Raw genomic sequence first — 15,753 nt, 5'->3', positions numbered from 1 at the left:
AATGGCTTGCACTAGTTGTAATTGTGCCAAACAAGGGAGGTAAAATTCGGCTATGTATAGATCTTAAAGATCTCAATAAGAACATTTGGGTAGACAGGCAACCACTTCTTAATCTATCTTAAATGTTAACAATGGTGGGAAAAGGCGAGATATTTAGTGTTCTCGATATGGAATCCGCATACCATCAAGTAAAGATATGTGAACAATCTAGGCATCTTACATTCTTTGAAACACCACTGGGAGCTTTTTGTTACAAAAGAATGCCTTTTGGACTAGCCCCAGCCTCTGTGGTATCTAAAGAATGATGGAAAATATTTTTGGAGATATGAAGCAAGTACTTTGTTTTCAAGATGATTCATTGGTTGTGGGAAGCAGTGCAAATAAACATGATTTGTTATTCAATGAAGTAATGAAAAGGATTGAGAAACACAAATTAACCATCAAGAAAGAGTCACACGGTAGTAAAGTGTTATGTTGTTATCCTCCTATATACGATCCTCATTGTAACAATATCATAAAACTATGTGAAATGTAGGAAGAATATAATTGTGTGATAAGTTTTGAATAAGAAATTTAAAGCTATTAATATAATATATGGTCTGTCTATGAGGGAGGAGATATGTGGAGACAAGGCATGTTCAGTAGAACAATGATGTTAGACTGTAGTGAGGTAGTTACGACATGAGATGGAATGTAGAGGAGAACGTCAAGAAAGTTGGAGAGCAGTGAAGCTCAGCTGGGGATGTCTTGTGGAGAAATAAAGATTTCATGCCAAACGGATTTCGTTGGAGCTTAATCTTTACAGAAACACTATTATGGCATCCTTATCCCTATTCAGGTTGACATATTTTGCCCTTTTACCAGTCCACCTAGGATCCAGGCTTTCATCAGGACCAACCAAACCCTATACGACCCTGTTTTGTTTCTCTTAACACTATACACACATATACATTGGTTGTGCTCATGCACTCTATACCAGATCTCTAATCTCTGGTCAGTCCTTAAAGGTGGATATCCCTCCTTAGAAATAGATGTATGGAAAAAACATGAATATACATTTATTTAATCAATCTGCACAATAAACATAACATGAAACCAAATCATGACACAAAAATCATAACACATGTTGTTCTGCTCTGCTTCAAACTTCGAGGAAAACGATGTCAAGGAATGCAGCACTCCTAGTTTGAGTAAAGAATTTATTAAGGCACTTCTCAGATATGAAAGAAAAGCACACGAAAATATGAACAGGAACATTTAACTTGAATGCAGTAAAACTCGTATAAATGCTAAAATAGAGCAGTTAAACAATAACAGGCGTAAAAAGTGCAATATGTCAATAATGAATATATGCAGTGAATATATATATATATATATAAATATATATATATATATATATTTATATATGCATATATATATCTATCCAAGCTAGATAATTAAGAATAAAAATGCATCACCATGGGGTTTGAATCCAGCATCATCCTTGCCAACATCAAGCTGAGGAACCCTAGACAGCTGAGACAGGAGAAACTTCCCCGATGGCATTTGATTTGGGCAGTGCGTCCACCCTCAAACTGAGTTCCTTCTGCCTTAGTGCCAAGCTTCCCCACCTTATATACCTTAAACAAACCCAAGAGGAAGATTCTGGCAACCTACCCGTCCCTTTGAGTAAGTTGTGAAATTCAAGCACTGGCTGTACTCAGTCTTTGTCAAAATCAGGCAAAGGAACAGGCCCTGCCCCATAATGAAAATATTTAGAACATTTCCAAGCTGAGACTGTCTGATCACGTCTACTGTCCACATCCTCCGTGTTATGTTCCTCCACGGTGCAACCCAGTGCTGGTGGGAAGAAACGCAAACACTTTCTATGTGGAAAACGCTTGGGGTGGAAAAACCCTGTGCCACCGATGTGACAGCAGGCACCTGAAGCTAAGCTAAGCACAAAATGGAGTCAGTGGTTGAATACAGATAGCATTACACATGTACATAAAAAGTTTGGTCACCAGGAACAAATAAGGAAAGTGGTTTCAGGAGGGGGTACAATTGGACAGCTCCCTGTGACAATATCTCATTGAGGTGAGTATTACACATGACAAACGAGCTCATGCTTGTGTGAACCCCAATCACCAAATACCATGCCAAAAAGTTTGTGAATGGTGGAATGCCCCATAACAAACAGGCTGTAAAACAAGTCACCCTAACTCAAGGACATCCAAGCATTATGAAGGAGTGGAGTATGGAAGACTTGTAGTCACACATTGCAAGAGCAAACAAAACTCTAAAGCTGAGTAAATGAGTACACAACTCTCCATGTAAATCCTATTTGGAAAAACTAGTTTGCCACTTACTTCGTCAAAGGTATTCCCCGGCCAGAGCACCTTCTCATCCTCCCAAACCTACCCATGCAAACAGTAGCTTGGGATTATGAGTGCAAGCCATTGTCCAGCATGTGATGCTGGACGCGGTGCAACCACACTCTGTTAGCTGGGAAATGTAGGCCATTAACGCCATATAGGATGCTCAGTGGCACGGTCGAGCACAGTGTGACCGCACTGTGTCAGCTGAGAAATGTAGGTTATTCATGCGCAATGGCGCAATGGTGCACCCAGGAATGACGGTCTAGATTAGGCTTCCCCAAGAACGATAGCTTGCAAAGTAGAAGGGGGAAACTAACTGGCTACATGTATACAGCACGCTGGGCAGGTCAGAGCAGTACTCATAATTGTGCAGTGTTAAGAAATGTATATATAAGGCACATGTTAACATGGGGAACCCTACCCACATGACCTCCCTTATATCGTGAGACTGATACAGAAATACAGCATTGTAACAATATCTGCTCCTTAGACCAACTGGTATATTGCCACAACCGTAATGTGCAATACTGCGTAGTCCATGTAATCACTCATCTGGTAATCACTTCAACCAGGTAGTTCACTGCACAGACAGGGGTAGTGATTTTGGTGGTAATTCTATGCTAACGGTTCATACAAAAAAGTTGGTGTATGTATGTCAACTAACGGGACCTGATAGGTATTGTTACATGCAAGTGGGCCTGATATTAATAATTCCAAGATGTGAAATATCCAAAGTTACCAATTTATGGTTGTATGTGTAACCAGGGTATATCATTGTTCAGGCCAAGGGTTTCCAAATGGAAACCCAACACTATTCTCTCTCCAGTAATAAGTGACTTGTATTGGTGCCTACATGTGGTGTAATGGTCTCCAAGATGACCCATACAAGGTCTTTATTACAATGGTGTTTTTCCAAATAATGTTTAGTCATGCATGTGGCACTTTTATTTTTACACCAAATAGTGCTCCGTTGTTCACTAACTCTTAACCGGATTTTCTGAGTGGTCATTCCTACGTGCCTTATATTACAGGGGCATGTAACCATATGCACTACATTCTCTGTATTGCAGTTGGTATGTTGTTTTAGCACCCAAGGACGACCAGTGCCACTATCTTCCTCCTTCCAATGTTTAGTAAATGGACATGCAGACCAATTCCCACATGGGTAGTGCCCTATTACTTGTGGCAGGCCCCAAAGGGTTCCTGTCCCTTTGGCAATATTGGTATCATTATGGGTACGAGTATGTACCAAACTATCCTTAAGGTTTACACTCTGTTTAAATGAAAACAGTGGGAGTGGCCACTCCATACCTGTTCTTGTGAATCATCTCCAATGTTTAGCAATTATCATTTTCACCCTGTTCGATATTACCGTAAAAGTGGTAACACGTGTGAGTACTTCTGACTGTTCTTTTGGGTGTGTTTCAAGGAATGCCTCGTTATGGTATTTGCGGACCCTCATCTTTGCTCGTGAAACCACGTTGGAGGTGTATCTATGTGCCTTTAGTTTTTGTGCCAATCTGTTGGCCTGTTCATTATATTTAGTAATTTCAGAGCAACTGCACCTAACACGTAAACATTGGCCGATGAGTAGATTTTACCTTAATGATCTGGGCAGGTGACTGTCAAATCTCAATAAGCTGTTCTTATCAGTTGGTTTATCATGCACTCTTGTGGTTATTGTATTGCCTACAATCCTAACGTCCAGGTCTAGGAAAGTAATAGTTCTTTGTCTACAGTGTGGACCTCTGCCATTAATCCATATGTCAAATTCCATGGCTGTCGTCGTGTCTTCTCTCCATATGATGAGAACATCATCAATATATTGGCGTCATAACCTAATATGTGTCCAGTATCGGTTGGTATTGCTATAGATGTGGTCACATTCAAACTGATATACGTAGAGACAGGTCAGACTTGGTGCAAATATGATTCTCATTGATGTGCCCTTAATCTGATGGCATTTTATATTTTTGTACTCAAAAAAAGTTCTCAGTTAGGGCTAGTCTAGCGCAAACTATTATGAATTCAATGGGCATGATAGTATTGCTATCCGGTTCTTTATCAACATCTGCAATACCTCTGAGTGTTTGCTCTTGTGGTATTGAAGTATATAAAGCTTCTATGTCCATTTTCATAAGCAAGTCTAGACTAGAGTCAAAACTCAACTTGTTAAAAAGACAAAGCACATCCTTAGTGTCTTTGAGGTAGGATGGCATACTTCAATACCACAACCTGACATACACCTAAAACATGTTGGTACTATTAGCTTTGTCAATTGTTGTTAGCTGTTTAAGATAAGTGACAACAATGATAGTTATGAATAATTAACATTGGAAATGTTTCAATTCTGAAATTGTGAGACTGTAAATTAAATATGATTGAGGCCTATCGAAGAAATATGGCCTTCAGTTGTGTGTGTTTTACGTTAGATATGTATGCTTGTTTTCTCTTCACATCTCATCCATCTGCATATTTTCAACCTCCTCTCTTTCCTCTTCAGTACTCTCTTTTCCCTCTCCCCTGAATGCACTCCCTCACATCTCCTTAATTTTACCACTCCAAACATACACTGCACTCATTCATATTTAAGCACTTTATTTCGTTTTGCTTTTACCTTCTAAACATTTTGACCTTTACGCATCCCTTCACACACATTTACACTGAATTTAATGTGCAACTGGAATACATGACCATTGTTCTGTGTGCTCTTCAGAGAGATGAACTCACTGTCTGACACTTTGCCTCTAGCCTCAGCACTAATGCTCTCAATCAAAGACGCTCATAAACACTTGGCACAAGTCAAAGTATGCACTATGCAAGAGTGATACAAAGCACAGAAGCACAGCATGATGAAACAACTAACTCTCTTGGGGAATGCAACATTAAGTAAAACATGAAATAAGAGGAACTAAATGGCTGACACACATTACATACATTTTAACATTCATTGTTTGCATATCAATCCATGTTTGTGCCATTAATGTTAAGTGCATGAAGATAGAGCCAGTTTTGACGCTATACGGCAGATTACTGACTTTACTGTAAGCATGTAGTTATCCCCTTGCACTTAACTCGGATATTTGAATCCATTTTGCAAGCGAGCAAAAACCCTGCTCACTTTTAGAACAGTTTCACAAGGAACAAATAAAGCACCTACACTTCTAAAGGAGCCAGCGATCTGCAGCTAGGGCCTGGAGTGTCACATGGGGAGGTTAGCGTGACACGGGTTCTCAGTAAAATTAAAATTACAAAAGATTAGCATTATGACGCTTTCCGCAGAAGACAAGGCACTAAGGGCCATATGTATGAAAGCTTTTTCCCATAACATAGAATGGGTAAAATCCTTTGGTACATCTGGCCCTAAATCACACATGCTTGCATCCACTTCTACTGTGTGACAGATGGGGAAAGGGTGGGATGTATGCCTATTAATGACAGATAGCTGCCTTCAAGCAGGGATGAAGACTCCAATGCCCAAAAGTCACTGGCAGGCAGCCTGGAACAGAGAGTCCAGACTTAAATGCATTGATTTGTTTAGAGATATAAATTTCTAAACAAATGGATCTATTTAATAATCTTTATATGAATGTATAGGAATTTCAGCGGGGCTCAGCCCTAAAAGATAAACCGCCCCTGATCCCTTTTGCACAACAGGATGATCCAGATACATTAGCATTGCATTTTTTCAAGTATTGATAGTCTATCTGTGAAAAGTGGTGGGGCCGTAGATTTTCTGTTGTCAAAATCCATTTTTTTCCATTGGAACCCTCTGCTTTCTGCCATAAGGACCTAGGTATAAACATTCAAAAACTATCCTACCGCAGGGGCAGGGTCCTTGAGAATATAAAACTTCAGTTCAAAAATGGTTATCCAAAATCACTGACAAATGTGATTAAAGTGGTTATGTTTCTTTTTTCAGAATTGCTAATGTTTTATTAAAAAAATAAATCCCTCTAAAAACCTTCTTTTTTTAAGAGCTGTTTTGATTAAGCTACATAGATAAATGAGCATTGTCAACGCCAATAGGTCTCGCCTATGTGAGAGCTACTGACTTTGTCTGTGTTTTATCCATATTGTACAGCTACTGTACAACATGGGGAAAAGTAAGGATAATAAAAAGTGTTATGACGCTTCATAGTGATTGCTTTTCTTTACTCTCAGCCATGCTGCAGGACAGAGACGCTGCTGTACAACACGGCTAAAAAAACATTGATTAAGCCAATAGCTGTTGCATAGGCGAGACCGGTTTGCTTTCTCGGTGCTTGTTCGAGTATAGGCCGGGTTCTCCTTAAATTGCCTTTTTTAACAAGCCTGAAAAGGTAATGACAGGTGTCAGAGGACAGTGATGCTACCTGGAATAAGCTTGACTTACCCGCAGGTGTGTCTGGGATGCAGTTGTCCGTCAGACAGCAGGAAGAGTTCAGTACTTCCCTGACGGTGGGGACAGTCATGCTGTAGGTGAAATTGCAGTGACTCGACTTTCCACATCCCACGGTGTACACCGAACTTTCCGATCCAACTGGAGAAAAAGGCAAAACAGAAACACTAGTGAAACCAGTGGTACGGCAGAAACGAGCACAGTCATGTACACCAGAAGCTACAACATGAAAGAATTGGACATGGCTGTTGAAAATTGATGCTCTGATGGTTGTGGTGCCAGGGGCCAAGGGCCCACATGCTATAGAAAGGAATGACATAGACACATGTGTGTAGAAGTGGTAACTGGCCATGAGCATGTGCGCTCGGGATCTTTTATTGGCAGGGTCACCTGACCGGTGACACCTGTTTTGGATGGGTGTTGGGTTGGGTGTAAGGTCCAATCCTCAAGGAGAGGCTGTGTAACAAACACTAGAATGTCTCCAGCAGGACACTACAATGGTGACTCCACCACCGGCAGAAGCCTGTCTCCTTCACTGTGTGGGAACAGGTGAAGGTAACTTAATACATTTCAAACATTTGAATTATGAAGACACTTTATAAAATTTGAATCTTGATAAATCCCATTGTTTGAGTTGATTAGATTGACACTATAAGTATTTAAGCAGGTGGCCAAAAAATTATAGGCCACATGCACAAAGCATTTTTACAGTCGCAAACCGCCCAATGTGCAGAATCAGGCAGCCAGTTGCGACCGGAAAAATGCTTATTCTAATGTACAGTAGTCAAAATGTGATTCAATAACTTGTTACAGAATCGCATTTTGCATTTGTGATTTGGTATTTGGAAGGGGGTTGTTAAGGGCATTGCTTCCACATACCAAATCAATATGGTAGGTATTACTGTTTTGCCATTGAATTCTGTTCGCAAAACAGTAATACTTTACCACCAGTTTAAAACTGGTGGAAACCCATTTGCAAAGGAGAAGGGGTCCCCAAGGGGCCCATTCCCCTTCGAGAATGTAAATAATAATATTTTTTAGAAGCAGCCAGTGGTCCCATGGACAAGTGTCTACTCTCAAAAAATGAAACTGTAAAGTTTATTTTTCTTTTAAAAGTATCCTGTTTTCCTTTACGGAAACAGCAGCATTAAAAAAAATATTGCTTAATTTAAAAGCAAACACAGGCATGGTGGTCTGCTGACAAGTGGGTGTGTGAGTGTTAGAGTGGGTCTGTGAGTGGGTGCGTGAGAGTCAGAGTGGGTTTGTGAGTGGGTGCATGATGGTCTGAGTGAGTCTGTGAATCGGTGCGTCAGTGTCTGAGTATGTCTCTGATTCGGTGCGTCAGTGTGTGAGTGGGTCTGTGAGTGGGTGCATAAGGGTCTGAGTGGGTGTGTGAGTGGGTGCGTGAGTGTCTGTGTGCATCTGTTAGTGGGTGTGTGAGTGTCTGGGTGGCTCTGTAAGTAGCTACATGAGTGTCTGAGTTCTACCATGAGTGAATGAATTAGTGTATGATTAAGTCTGTGAATTCTTTTTTTTTTTAAATCCCCGATATTCGTGAATTCGGTGCAACGTTACACAGGAGGGCCACGCTGAGCATCGCTATGTATTCACGAATATCACGTGTTGTGAAAAACAAAAAACAAAAAATGCCATAATTTCACCCTCAAAGACCCCTATATTACAGTCCAGAGTTCAGGGTACCTCCACCCTGACCCAATAAGTTACTTTTCATTTTATTTTTCAGCCCAGGGGATCATGTCCCTTTACCTAAAATGGCAGCTGCAACTTTCTGGTCAGGTTGCATCCAGCCAATCACAGCATTCCTGTTGGTGCGCATGTAAGAAAGTACCCTCTTTTTGACATGTTACCACCAATTTCTGCCTGATGTCAGTGTGTTTGACTGTGTCACCGGAGTCGTGCTAACCAGTATCCCAGTGCTTATGATCTCTCTCCTCTCAAAGTTGTTACTACATACTGGTAACTCAGTATTTTATCCCAAATTGGCATACTAGTCACCCCTTATAAGTCCCTGGTATATGGTACTTAGGTACTCGGAGCATTGGGGTTCCAGGGGATCCACATGGGCTGCAGCATTTCTTTTGCCCCCCCCCAGGGAGCCCATGCAAAGGCTTCTGCAGGACTGCCATTGCAGCCTGCGTGAAATGGTGCATGCAGCCATTGACAGCCATTTTTCAGTGCAACAGGTCACATATAAGTCACCTGTATGTCAGGCCTTCCAACCCTGAAGCAAAGAACCTGTGTGTGAGGGCAGCCCTGCACTAGCAGAGGTTCCCCCACATTGTCCAGGACCATTTTCCTTGACTTCGTGAGTGCCATTTTATGTGTGCACTGGACATATCTCCATGTCCAGCTTCACAATGGTAACTCCGAATATGGCCATGTAAGGTGCCTAACACCTGGGAATTGTACCCCAATACTGATTCCAGTATTGGTTTTACAATTCCATGCACTCTGGGAGCTCCACAGTGGCCCCCCACTACTGCCATACCAGCCTTCTGAGGATTTCCAGGCAGCCCCAGCTGCTGCCACCTCACAGACAGGTTTCTGTTCCCTCCTGTTGCTTGAGCAGCTCAAGACAGGAAGGTAGAACAAAGTATTTCCTTTGGGAGAGGGGTGTGACACCCTCTCCCTTTGGAAATAGGTGTTACAGGCATGGGAGGGGTAGCCTCCCAGAGCCCTTTAAGGGCTATTTAGGGTCTCTCTCCTGGGTGTTTCTTCATATTCAGATAGTAAGACTCCAGCAGGAATCCTCTGCATCCTTTACTTCATCTTCTACCAACAGACCCACAGCTGAACCCTCCAGGAACTCTACAAACTGCAACAAAGAAGCAAAGACGACTTCTGCAACATTGTATGTTCAACTCCTGTCGGCAACTGCAACTGTTTCCAGATCATGCATCCTCCAAGGCCTGCCTGTCTTCAGCCTGCACCAGAAGAACTGAAGGAATCTCTAGTGGAGTGACGGGTACACTTCCCTGCTTCAGCAGGCACCTCTCTGCAGGGATGACCAGTGGTGTGTGACCTCTCTTCAGACAATGAGCATGGATCCAGGAACATGAGTGGTGGACTAAAGTGACCCTGACAGTCCCCCGGTCCAGCTGTCCAATTATGGTGGAGGTAAGAGCTTGCCTCTACGCAAGACAGTACCATGTGACTTGCAGTTGCCAAGGCTTGTGAGCGACCTTACAAGAAGTTCTTTGTGCACAGCACAGCTTAGGCCCCCAGCACTCCATCTTGCAAACACAACATCCTGAGTGGTTCTCCGGCAGTGTGGGATCCCTTTGTGTCATGCTGCATGGGCCTCCATTTCCACCTGATTTGTCCCCATGCTGTGGGACTCCTGCGTGCGCTGCCTGGTCTTCTGAGGGCTCTCTGAGTTGCTGAGAGCCCCCTATGTCTCCCCCTCTTGGGTAGAGGCCACCAGGTCCCTCCTGGTCCCGGGCAGCGCAATTTTCCGCTAACACCGGGCTTTGCAAGTGTCAATGCTTGTTGGTAAAATCCAGCAATGCAAACCAGACTGCAATCATCTAGTCCGCGTGGGACATCTTCTGCACCAACCAAGAACCCACATCTGTCTTTTTGGGTGCATAACTGACATTGTCTTCTCACCTGTGGTTCTTCCTTTGCACCTTCATCTGGGTTAGCAGGGGCTCCTGCTCTCCCTGGACTCTTCAGTGCTTCTTGGACTTGGTTCCCTTCTTCCACAGGTCTTCAGGTCCAGGAATACACCATTGGTGTCTTGCAGTCTCTTCTCGTTCTTGCATAATCTTCTATCATGACCTCTTGTGTGTTTCAGGAAACTTACTCTGATTTACTCCTGTTTTCCAGGGCCCTGGGGTGAGTTCTAATATACTTACCTTTGGTGTTTTCTTACATTCCCAGCGCCCCTCTACACACTTTGCTTGCCTAGGTGGGAAATCAACTTTCGCATTCCACTGTTTTGGTATATGGTTTGTGTCCCCCTAGGCCCATTGCAACCTACTGTGATTTTCACTATTTGAACTGTTTTCTAACAGTTTTTACAGCTATTTCTGCATTCTAGTGTATATACTGTGTATATTACCTACCTTCTAAGGGAGTATAGTCTCTAAGGTATTTTTGTTATTGTGGCCCTAAAAATAAAGTACCTTTATTTTTTGTAACACTAAGGCCCTCATTCCAACATTGGCGGTATTGACCGCATAGCGCCACGGCTACAGCCATCAAGATACCGCTGCCGTGGCTACCAGCCATCTACTGGTATCATGACCTCCGACGGTATTTTGCCAGAATGCTAGCGGAACACCGCCGACGGTCATGGCGGCGGATGGCGTTAAGGCGGCGCTGCTGACAGCAGCACCACCACACCAGAAAAACACTGCTGACCGTATCAGGGGCAATGATACGGCCTGGCAGTGTTTTGTTGGCGGACACTGCTGCTGACAGCAGCGCCGCTGACCATCTCCAGCCGGAGGACCCCCTGCAAGCAGGTCAGTTGGGTTCTCTGACCGGAGAGGGGGGTGGGGTGTTGTGTGTATGTGTGTTGTGGGGTGTGTATGTATTGGTATGTGGGTGTAAGTCGCGTAGGATGCATGCGTGAATGAGTGATTGTGAGTGTTGTGTGTTGTGAATGCATGTGTGTGACAAGGTATGTTGGTGTGTGTTGCGGTGTGTGGGTATGTATGTGTGCATGCATGGGTGGTGGTGAGTATGCATGTGTGCATGTGTATATATAGGGCACGTGTGGGTGTGTATATGTGCGGGGCAGGAGCGGGAGGAGGAGGGTGGGGAAGGTATCAGGTGAGGGGGAGGGGGCCAGGGGAGACCCCTATCAGTGCCAGGGAAGGGATTCCCTGGCGCTGATAGTGCCTACTGCCATGGTTTTCGTGGCAGAAAGTTTGGCACGAAAACCATGGTATTAGGCAGGGTCGTAATCCCGAGGGTGGGATTGTGGCAGCCGCCGGCCTGGAGACCGAAGTCTCCAGCCCAGCTGCGGTTACCACCCTGGCAGTCAGTGTGTTAAAGTGCCGGTTTTGGATGGCAGCAACCGCCATGGTCCAAATCCTATTTCTTTTACCCCCTGCCTGTTGGCGGTACTACCGCCGCTTTAAAACTGACCGCCATGTTTGTAATGAGGGCCTTAGTATTTTCTTTCATGTGTGTAAGTATTGTGTTACTACAGTGGTATTGCAATAGCTCTGCATGTCTCCTAGATCAGCCTTGGCTGCTCAGCTAGAGCTACCCCTAGACAGCCTGGCTGCCAGACACTGACTACATTTCACTAATAAGGGATAACTGGACCTGGTATAAGGTGTAAGTACCTTTGGTACCAACTACAAACCAGGCCAGCCTCCTACAGCGCACATTCGTGAATTTGCCAAGATAATCACGAAAACGTCACAACAGATCCGCACCCAAGATATACATATTTGGTTTTCCTTTAATTCCTCTTAAAAATCTGAACGGATTTACACCAAATAACAAACAGTGTAATCTATGCCTTTCTGCCAAATTTGATGGAATTCCGCCAGTGGTTCGGGCTGTAGTCGTGTTCAAACTCCTATAGTTATTAACACAGGAAACATGTGTTTTTGACCCCCTGCCCTTTTTCTCTGCCCCCACTTGACGGATCACCCCAAAACATCTCATGCGGAACAAGAGTCACTGGCACACTTTTTGAAAGAAACTTTTGTGAAGACTTGTCAAATGGTGCCAAAGATATAGGCAAGTAAAAAATGCTTTTTCTATGGAAACATGGCTGTAACTATAACTACCTATATAAATGGTTTATACTTACCTCTTATACACTTACATTTTCATTGCAAAGGCATCCATGGTAATGGCATCTGAGTAGTAACAAGTTATGTAGTACAGGCATGTGTTGTAAAGACATATGTGTCTAATAAAAATTGTGTTTTAAAGGCATGCATGGTAATGGCATAGGTGGTTCCAGCATGCAATCGTGGTGGAAAGGTTTGGAGGACCTGATGCAGAAGTGTCAGGTGCCTCTAAAATAGGAGGTTTGGATTGCTGTGATTAAAAAAGTTTGGGAATTTTAGGTGGAAGTATTTAGTGGTTCTGAGAATAATGGTTTAGGGCTTGTGGAGTGGAGATTTTTGATGACAATTATAGTGGTGTGAAAAAGATGTTTAGTAATTCTGAGGTGGGAGAGCTTGTTGATCCTAAAATGGATGGATTTGTGATTCTGAGATAGCTGGGTGACGAATCTCAATTGCTCAGTTGGAGAGGGTTAAAACTGTGATGCATAGGACCATCACTGCTTTCATACTTCTGGCATGGAGTGAAGGCAGAAAAGTTTGATGATAATAGTTTGGAAGGGCTTAGTGACTGAGATGGAGGAGTTAATGACTCTGAAGCAGAAGGGGTTTATGACCAGGATGGGGAAGAGTTGATTCACTCTGAGATGGAGGGGCTTCGAGATACTCAGGTAGAGGGGACTGGTAGATAATAATGAGGGAGTTTAATGATGCTCACATAGAAAAGGATGAGAGTTTAAAGATTGAGACGTTTGGCCACTTTGAGATGGAGGGGCATGGACATCTTGAAGTAGAAAGGTTTGGTAATTAACCAGTAGATGGTTTCATGATTCTGATATAGAAATGCTTGGTGACAGTGGTTGGGACAACATTTTGTGATTCTGATATGAAAGAGCGGGTAATCCTGAAGTGAGTGATATTGGTGTCTCATATATTGAGCATCTTGGTGACGGCTGTAGTAAGTTGGTGAGACTGATTTTTAAAATTTTAAAGGTTGGATAACTCCAATATTGAAGGTGACTTGAAAACTGAAGGGTTTAATAACTGAGATTGGAGAACTTTGGTAACACACAGAGAAGTTTTAATCAGTGTGAAATGAAGGGTTAGGTAGCTAATATTTAGCAGCACTGCGACTCTGTGATAATGACACACAGTTTAGTGGGCATGTGCGACCGACATAGATGAGCTAGTGCCTCTAATTTTAACATGTATAATGGCCCAGAAATGAAAAAATTCTGAGATGGGTGTCTTGTTGCTTACCGGGGATTTGGTCATTCAGCTGACTGTATTAAGTGATTCTGACACAGAAGGGATAGGTTTGGAATCTGTTGCACTATATTTTGAGGACTAGAATGAATTCAATAAACATTCCACCATCTGCCCCACTATAATTTAATGGTTTTAGAATTCTTTGTATGATGCATACTTACATTTTGTCAGTATGTAGTACTTAGCTATGCAGGCATCTTGCCAGTAGGTGCAGTTCTTCACACTCCCTGTGCAGTTGCTCGGAGAGTCTCCAGAGCAGGTTAGACATTGCAGTGCAAATCCTAGAATAAAGGACACAAAAGTTACCTTAGTATTTATTTACACTCAGAGGACCCTTCAGATCCAAGCACTTCCTTTTCATTGTTTGACTCTCAGGGGTAGGGACGTCAAAGAGACAAGGTTTATCGATGGTGGCAGAGAGCTGATGCTTAGACGATGAGTTCAAGCAGAATAGGTATCAAGTAAACTAAATTCAGTCTCAAATAGGTATTATTTTTGAAAATACATTTTGAATTATCATGTCTGTGACAAATTGGGTTGTTGGTTAAGGGGGTGAAAAACCACAAAATTGGTGACAAGAATAGCTTCCATGGGGTTATACTTTATGTGGTTATCCACCTCTAGTGTCAGCAGGGTATCCCTCCCCATCGTGGACATGTTTTTCCAGAGACTCACCCCTCAATTCTCTTGTGGGTCTATATGAATTATTTGGCTACCTCATAAGCAGAAAACCATTTGTCAATGTCCTCTCCCACCACACAGTTAGGCATCAGGTCTTTAGGATTCAAACTCTCTTGACCCCATTTGGGCACTGCGGTTTCACTGCCACCATTATTCCTTTCAAGGCTCTCTCAGCCCTCCTTTCTTCTTCAGTCAGCTTTTCCTCCAGGGCCAGTTTCCTTTCCTCTAAAGCCTTTTAGCAGCTGCCTCCAATTTTAATTTTGCCATCCAGCTGAAACTCTATGTCAGCCCTTCTGTCCTCTAGCTCCTCTGTATGCAGACCATTGAAAGACAAAATTCTCACTTGCAACGGCAGGGGGCTTCAACTGTCCGGGGTGCTGCAGCTCAGGACCTGTGCCCGGGTCCCCCTCCTCCTGCTCCTTCATACCCTACTCTTCATCATGGTCCTCTTTTTGCCAGCATCTGCTGGTCCTCTGACCAGGCCCTAAGGTCGTTTTAGAGTTCTTACTTCTCTGTTCTCCTCTTTGCTGGCAGCCCCCTCTTTTGGCAGAATTCCCTGAGCTCAGCTGCAGTGTATCTTTCAAACTGGATAAGCTCAAACTCTATCCTTATAAGGTCACAATTGAAGACAGTCATGCAGAATAGAAGTAAATTTAAAAAAAGCAAAAGAGCCAATATAAAAGAATTTAAAAAAAGGTTATGTATGGTATCAAATTGTTTAAATGGGATTTTAGTGTTACACAAAATCACTGTATGGCATTGCATGAACTCAAGTACTGAATCCTACTCCTGAGCAAAAATATGATAATCTGGGTTGTTGGTGAGCCCGTCACAAGCACCAGCCACATCCTAGTCAAGGTGAACCACAAAAGTCTCTTAATAATCCTCTTTTTAACTCTAGCAGCTTGCCATAAAAGCAGTCAGGATTAACTTAGAGGCAATATGTAAAGTATTGCTGCAGATCAGAAAGAGTAATACAATCAGATTATTCAAGCCCTCATAATTACTGACTTTGCTGCCATATAACCAGCCTTCCAAAGCTTTAAAAGAGCAGTCCACAAAATCAACCCAATCCTGGGAGTACTCTTTCTTGATCTCCCTGTACTTGATCCTGTATTGTTTAGTGGTGAGATCAAATACATCTAACAGTGCAGATTTTAGAACAGCTTAGTCGTCAGCATCTTCCTCTCTGACAGGAAGAAGTCTGTGTCTCCCTTTATCAGAGAAGGAGAGCCAGAGGATAGCAGCCCACTGTCTCCAAGGGACCTCTGGTACCTTACAGGCCGTC

The 15,753-nt window shown here is 43.0% G+C and overlaps 1 protein-coding gene across 1 annotated transcript in view; it reads right to left on the bottom strand.

The window, feature by feature from the left end:
- Positions 1-15,753, bottom strand: part of LOC138247449 (phospholipase A2 inhibitor NAI-like) — a 69,280-nt gene that overhangs the window by 15,459 nt on the left and 38,068 nt on the right. Inside the window, exons 2-3 of the mRNA XM_069202075.1 lie at positions 13,946-14,065; positions 6,733-6,879 (exon numbers count right to left, since the gene is read on the bottom strand). Coding sequence (XP_069058176.1) covers positions 6,733-6,879; positions 13,946-14,065 — 267 coding nt within the window. The remainder of the gene's footprint in view (positions 1-6,732; positions 6,880-13,945; positions 14,066-15,753) is intronic.

The sequence above is a fragment of the Pleurodeles waltl genome, chromosome 7 (assembly GCF_031143425.1).
Source record: "Pleurodeles waltl isolate 20211129_DDA chromosome 7, aPleWal1.hap1.20221129, whole genome shotgun sequence".
Classification (NCBI taxonomy): domain Eukaryota; kingdom Metazoa; phylum Chordata; class Amphibia; order Caudata; family Salamandridae; genus Pleurodeles; species Pleurodeles waltl.
This window is presented reverse-complemented; position numbering and strand designations above follow the sequence as displayed.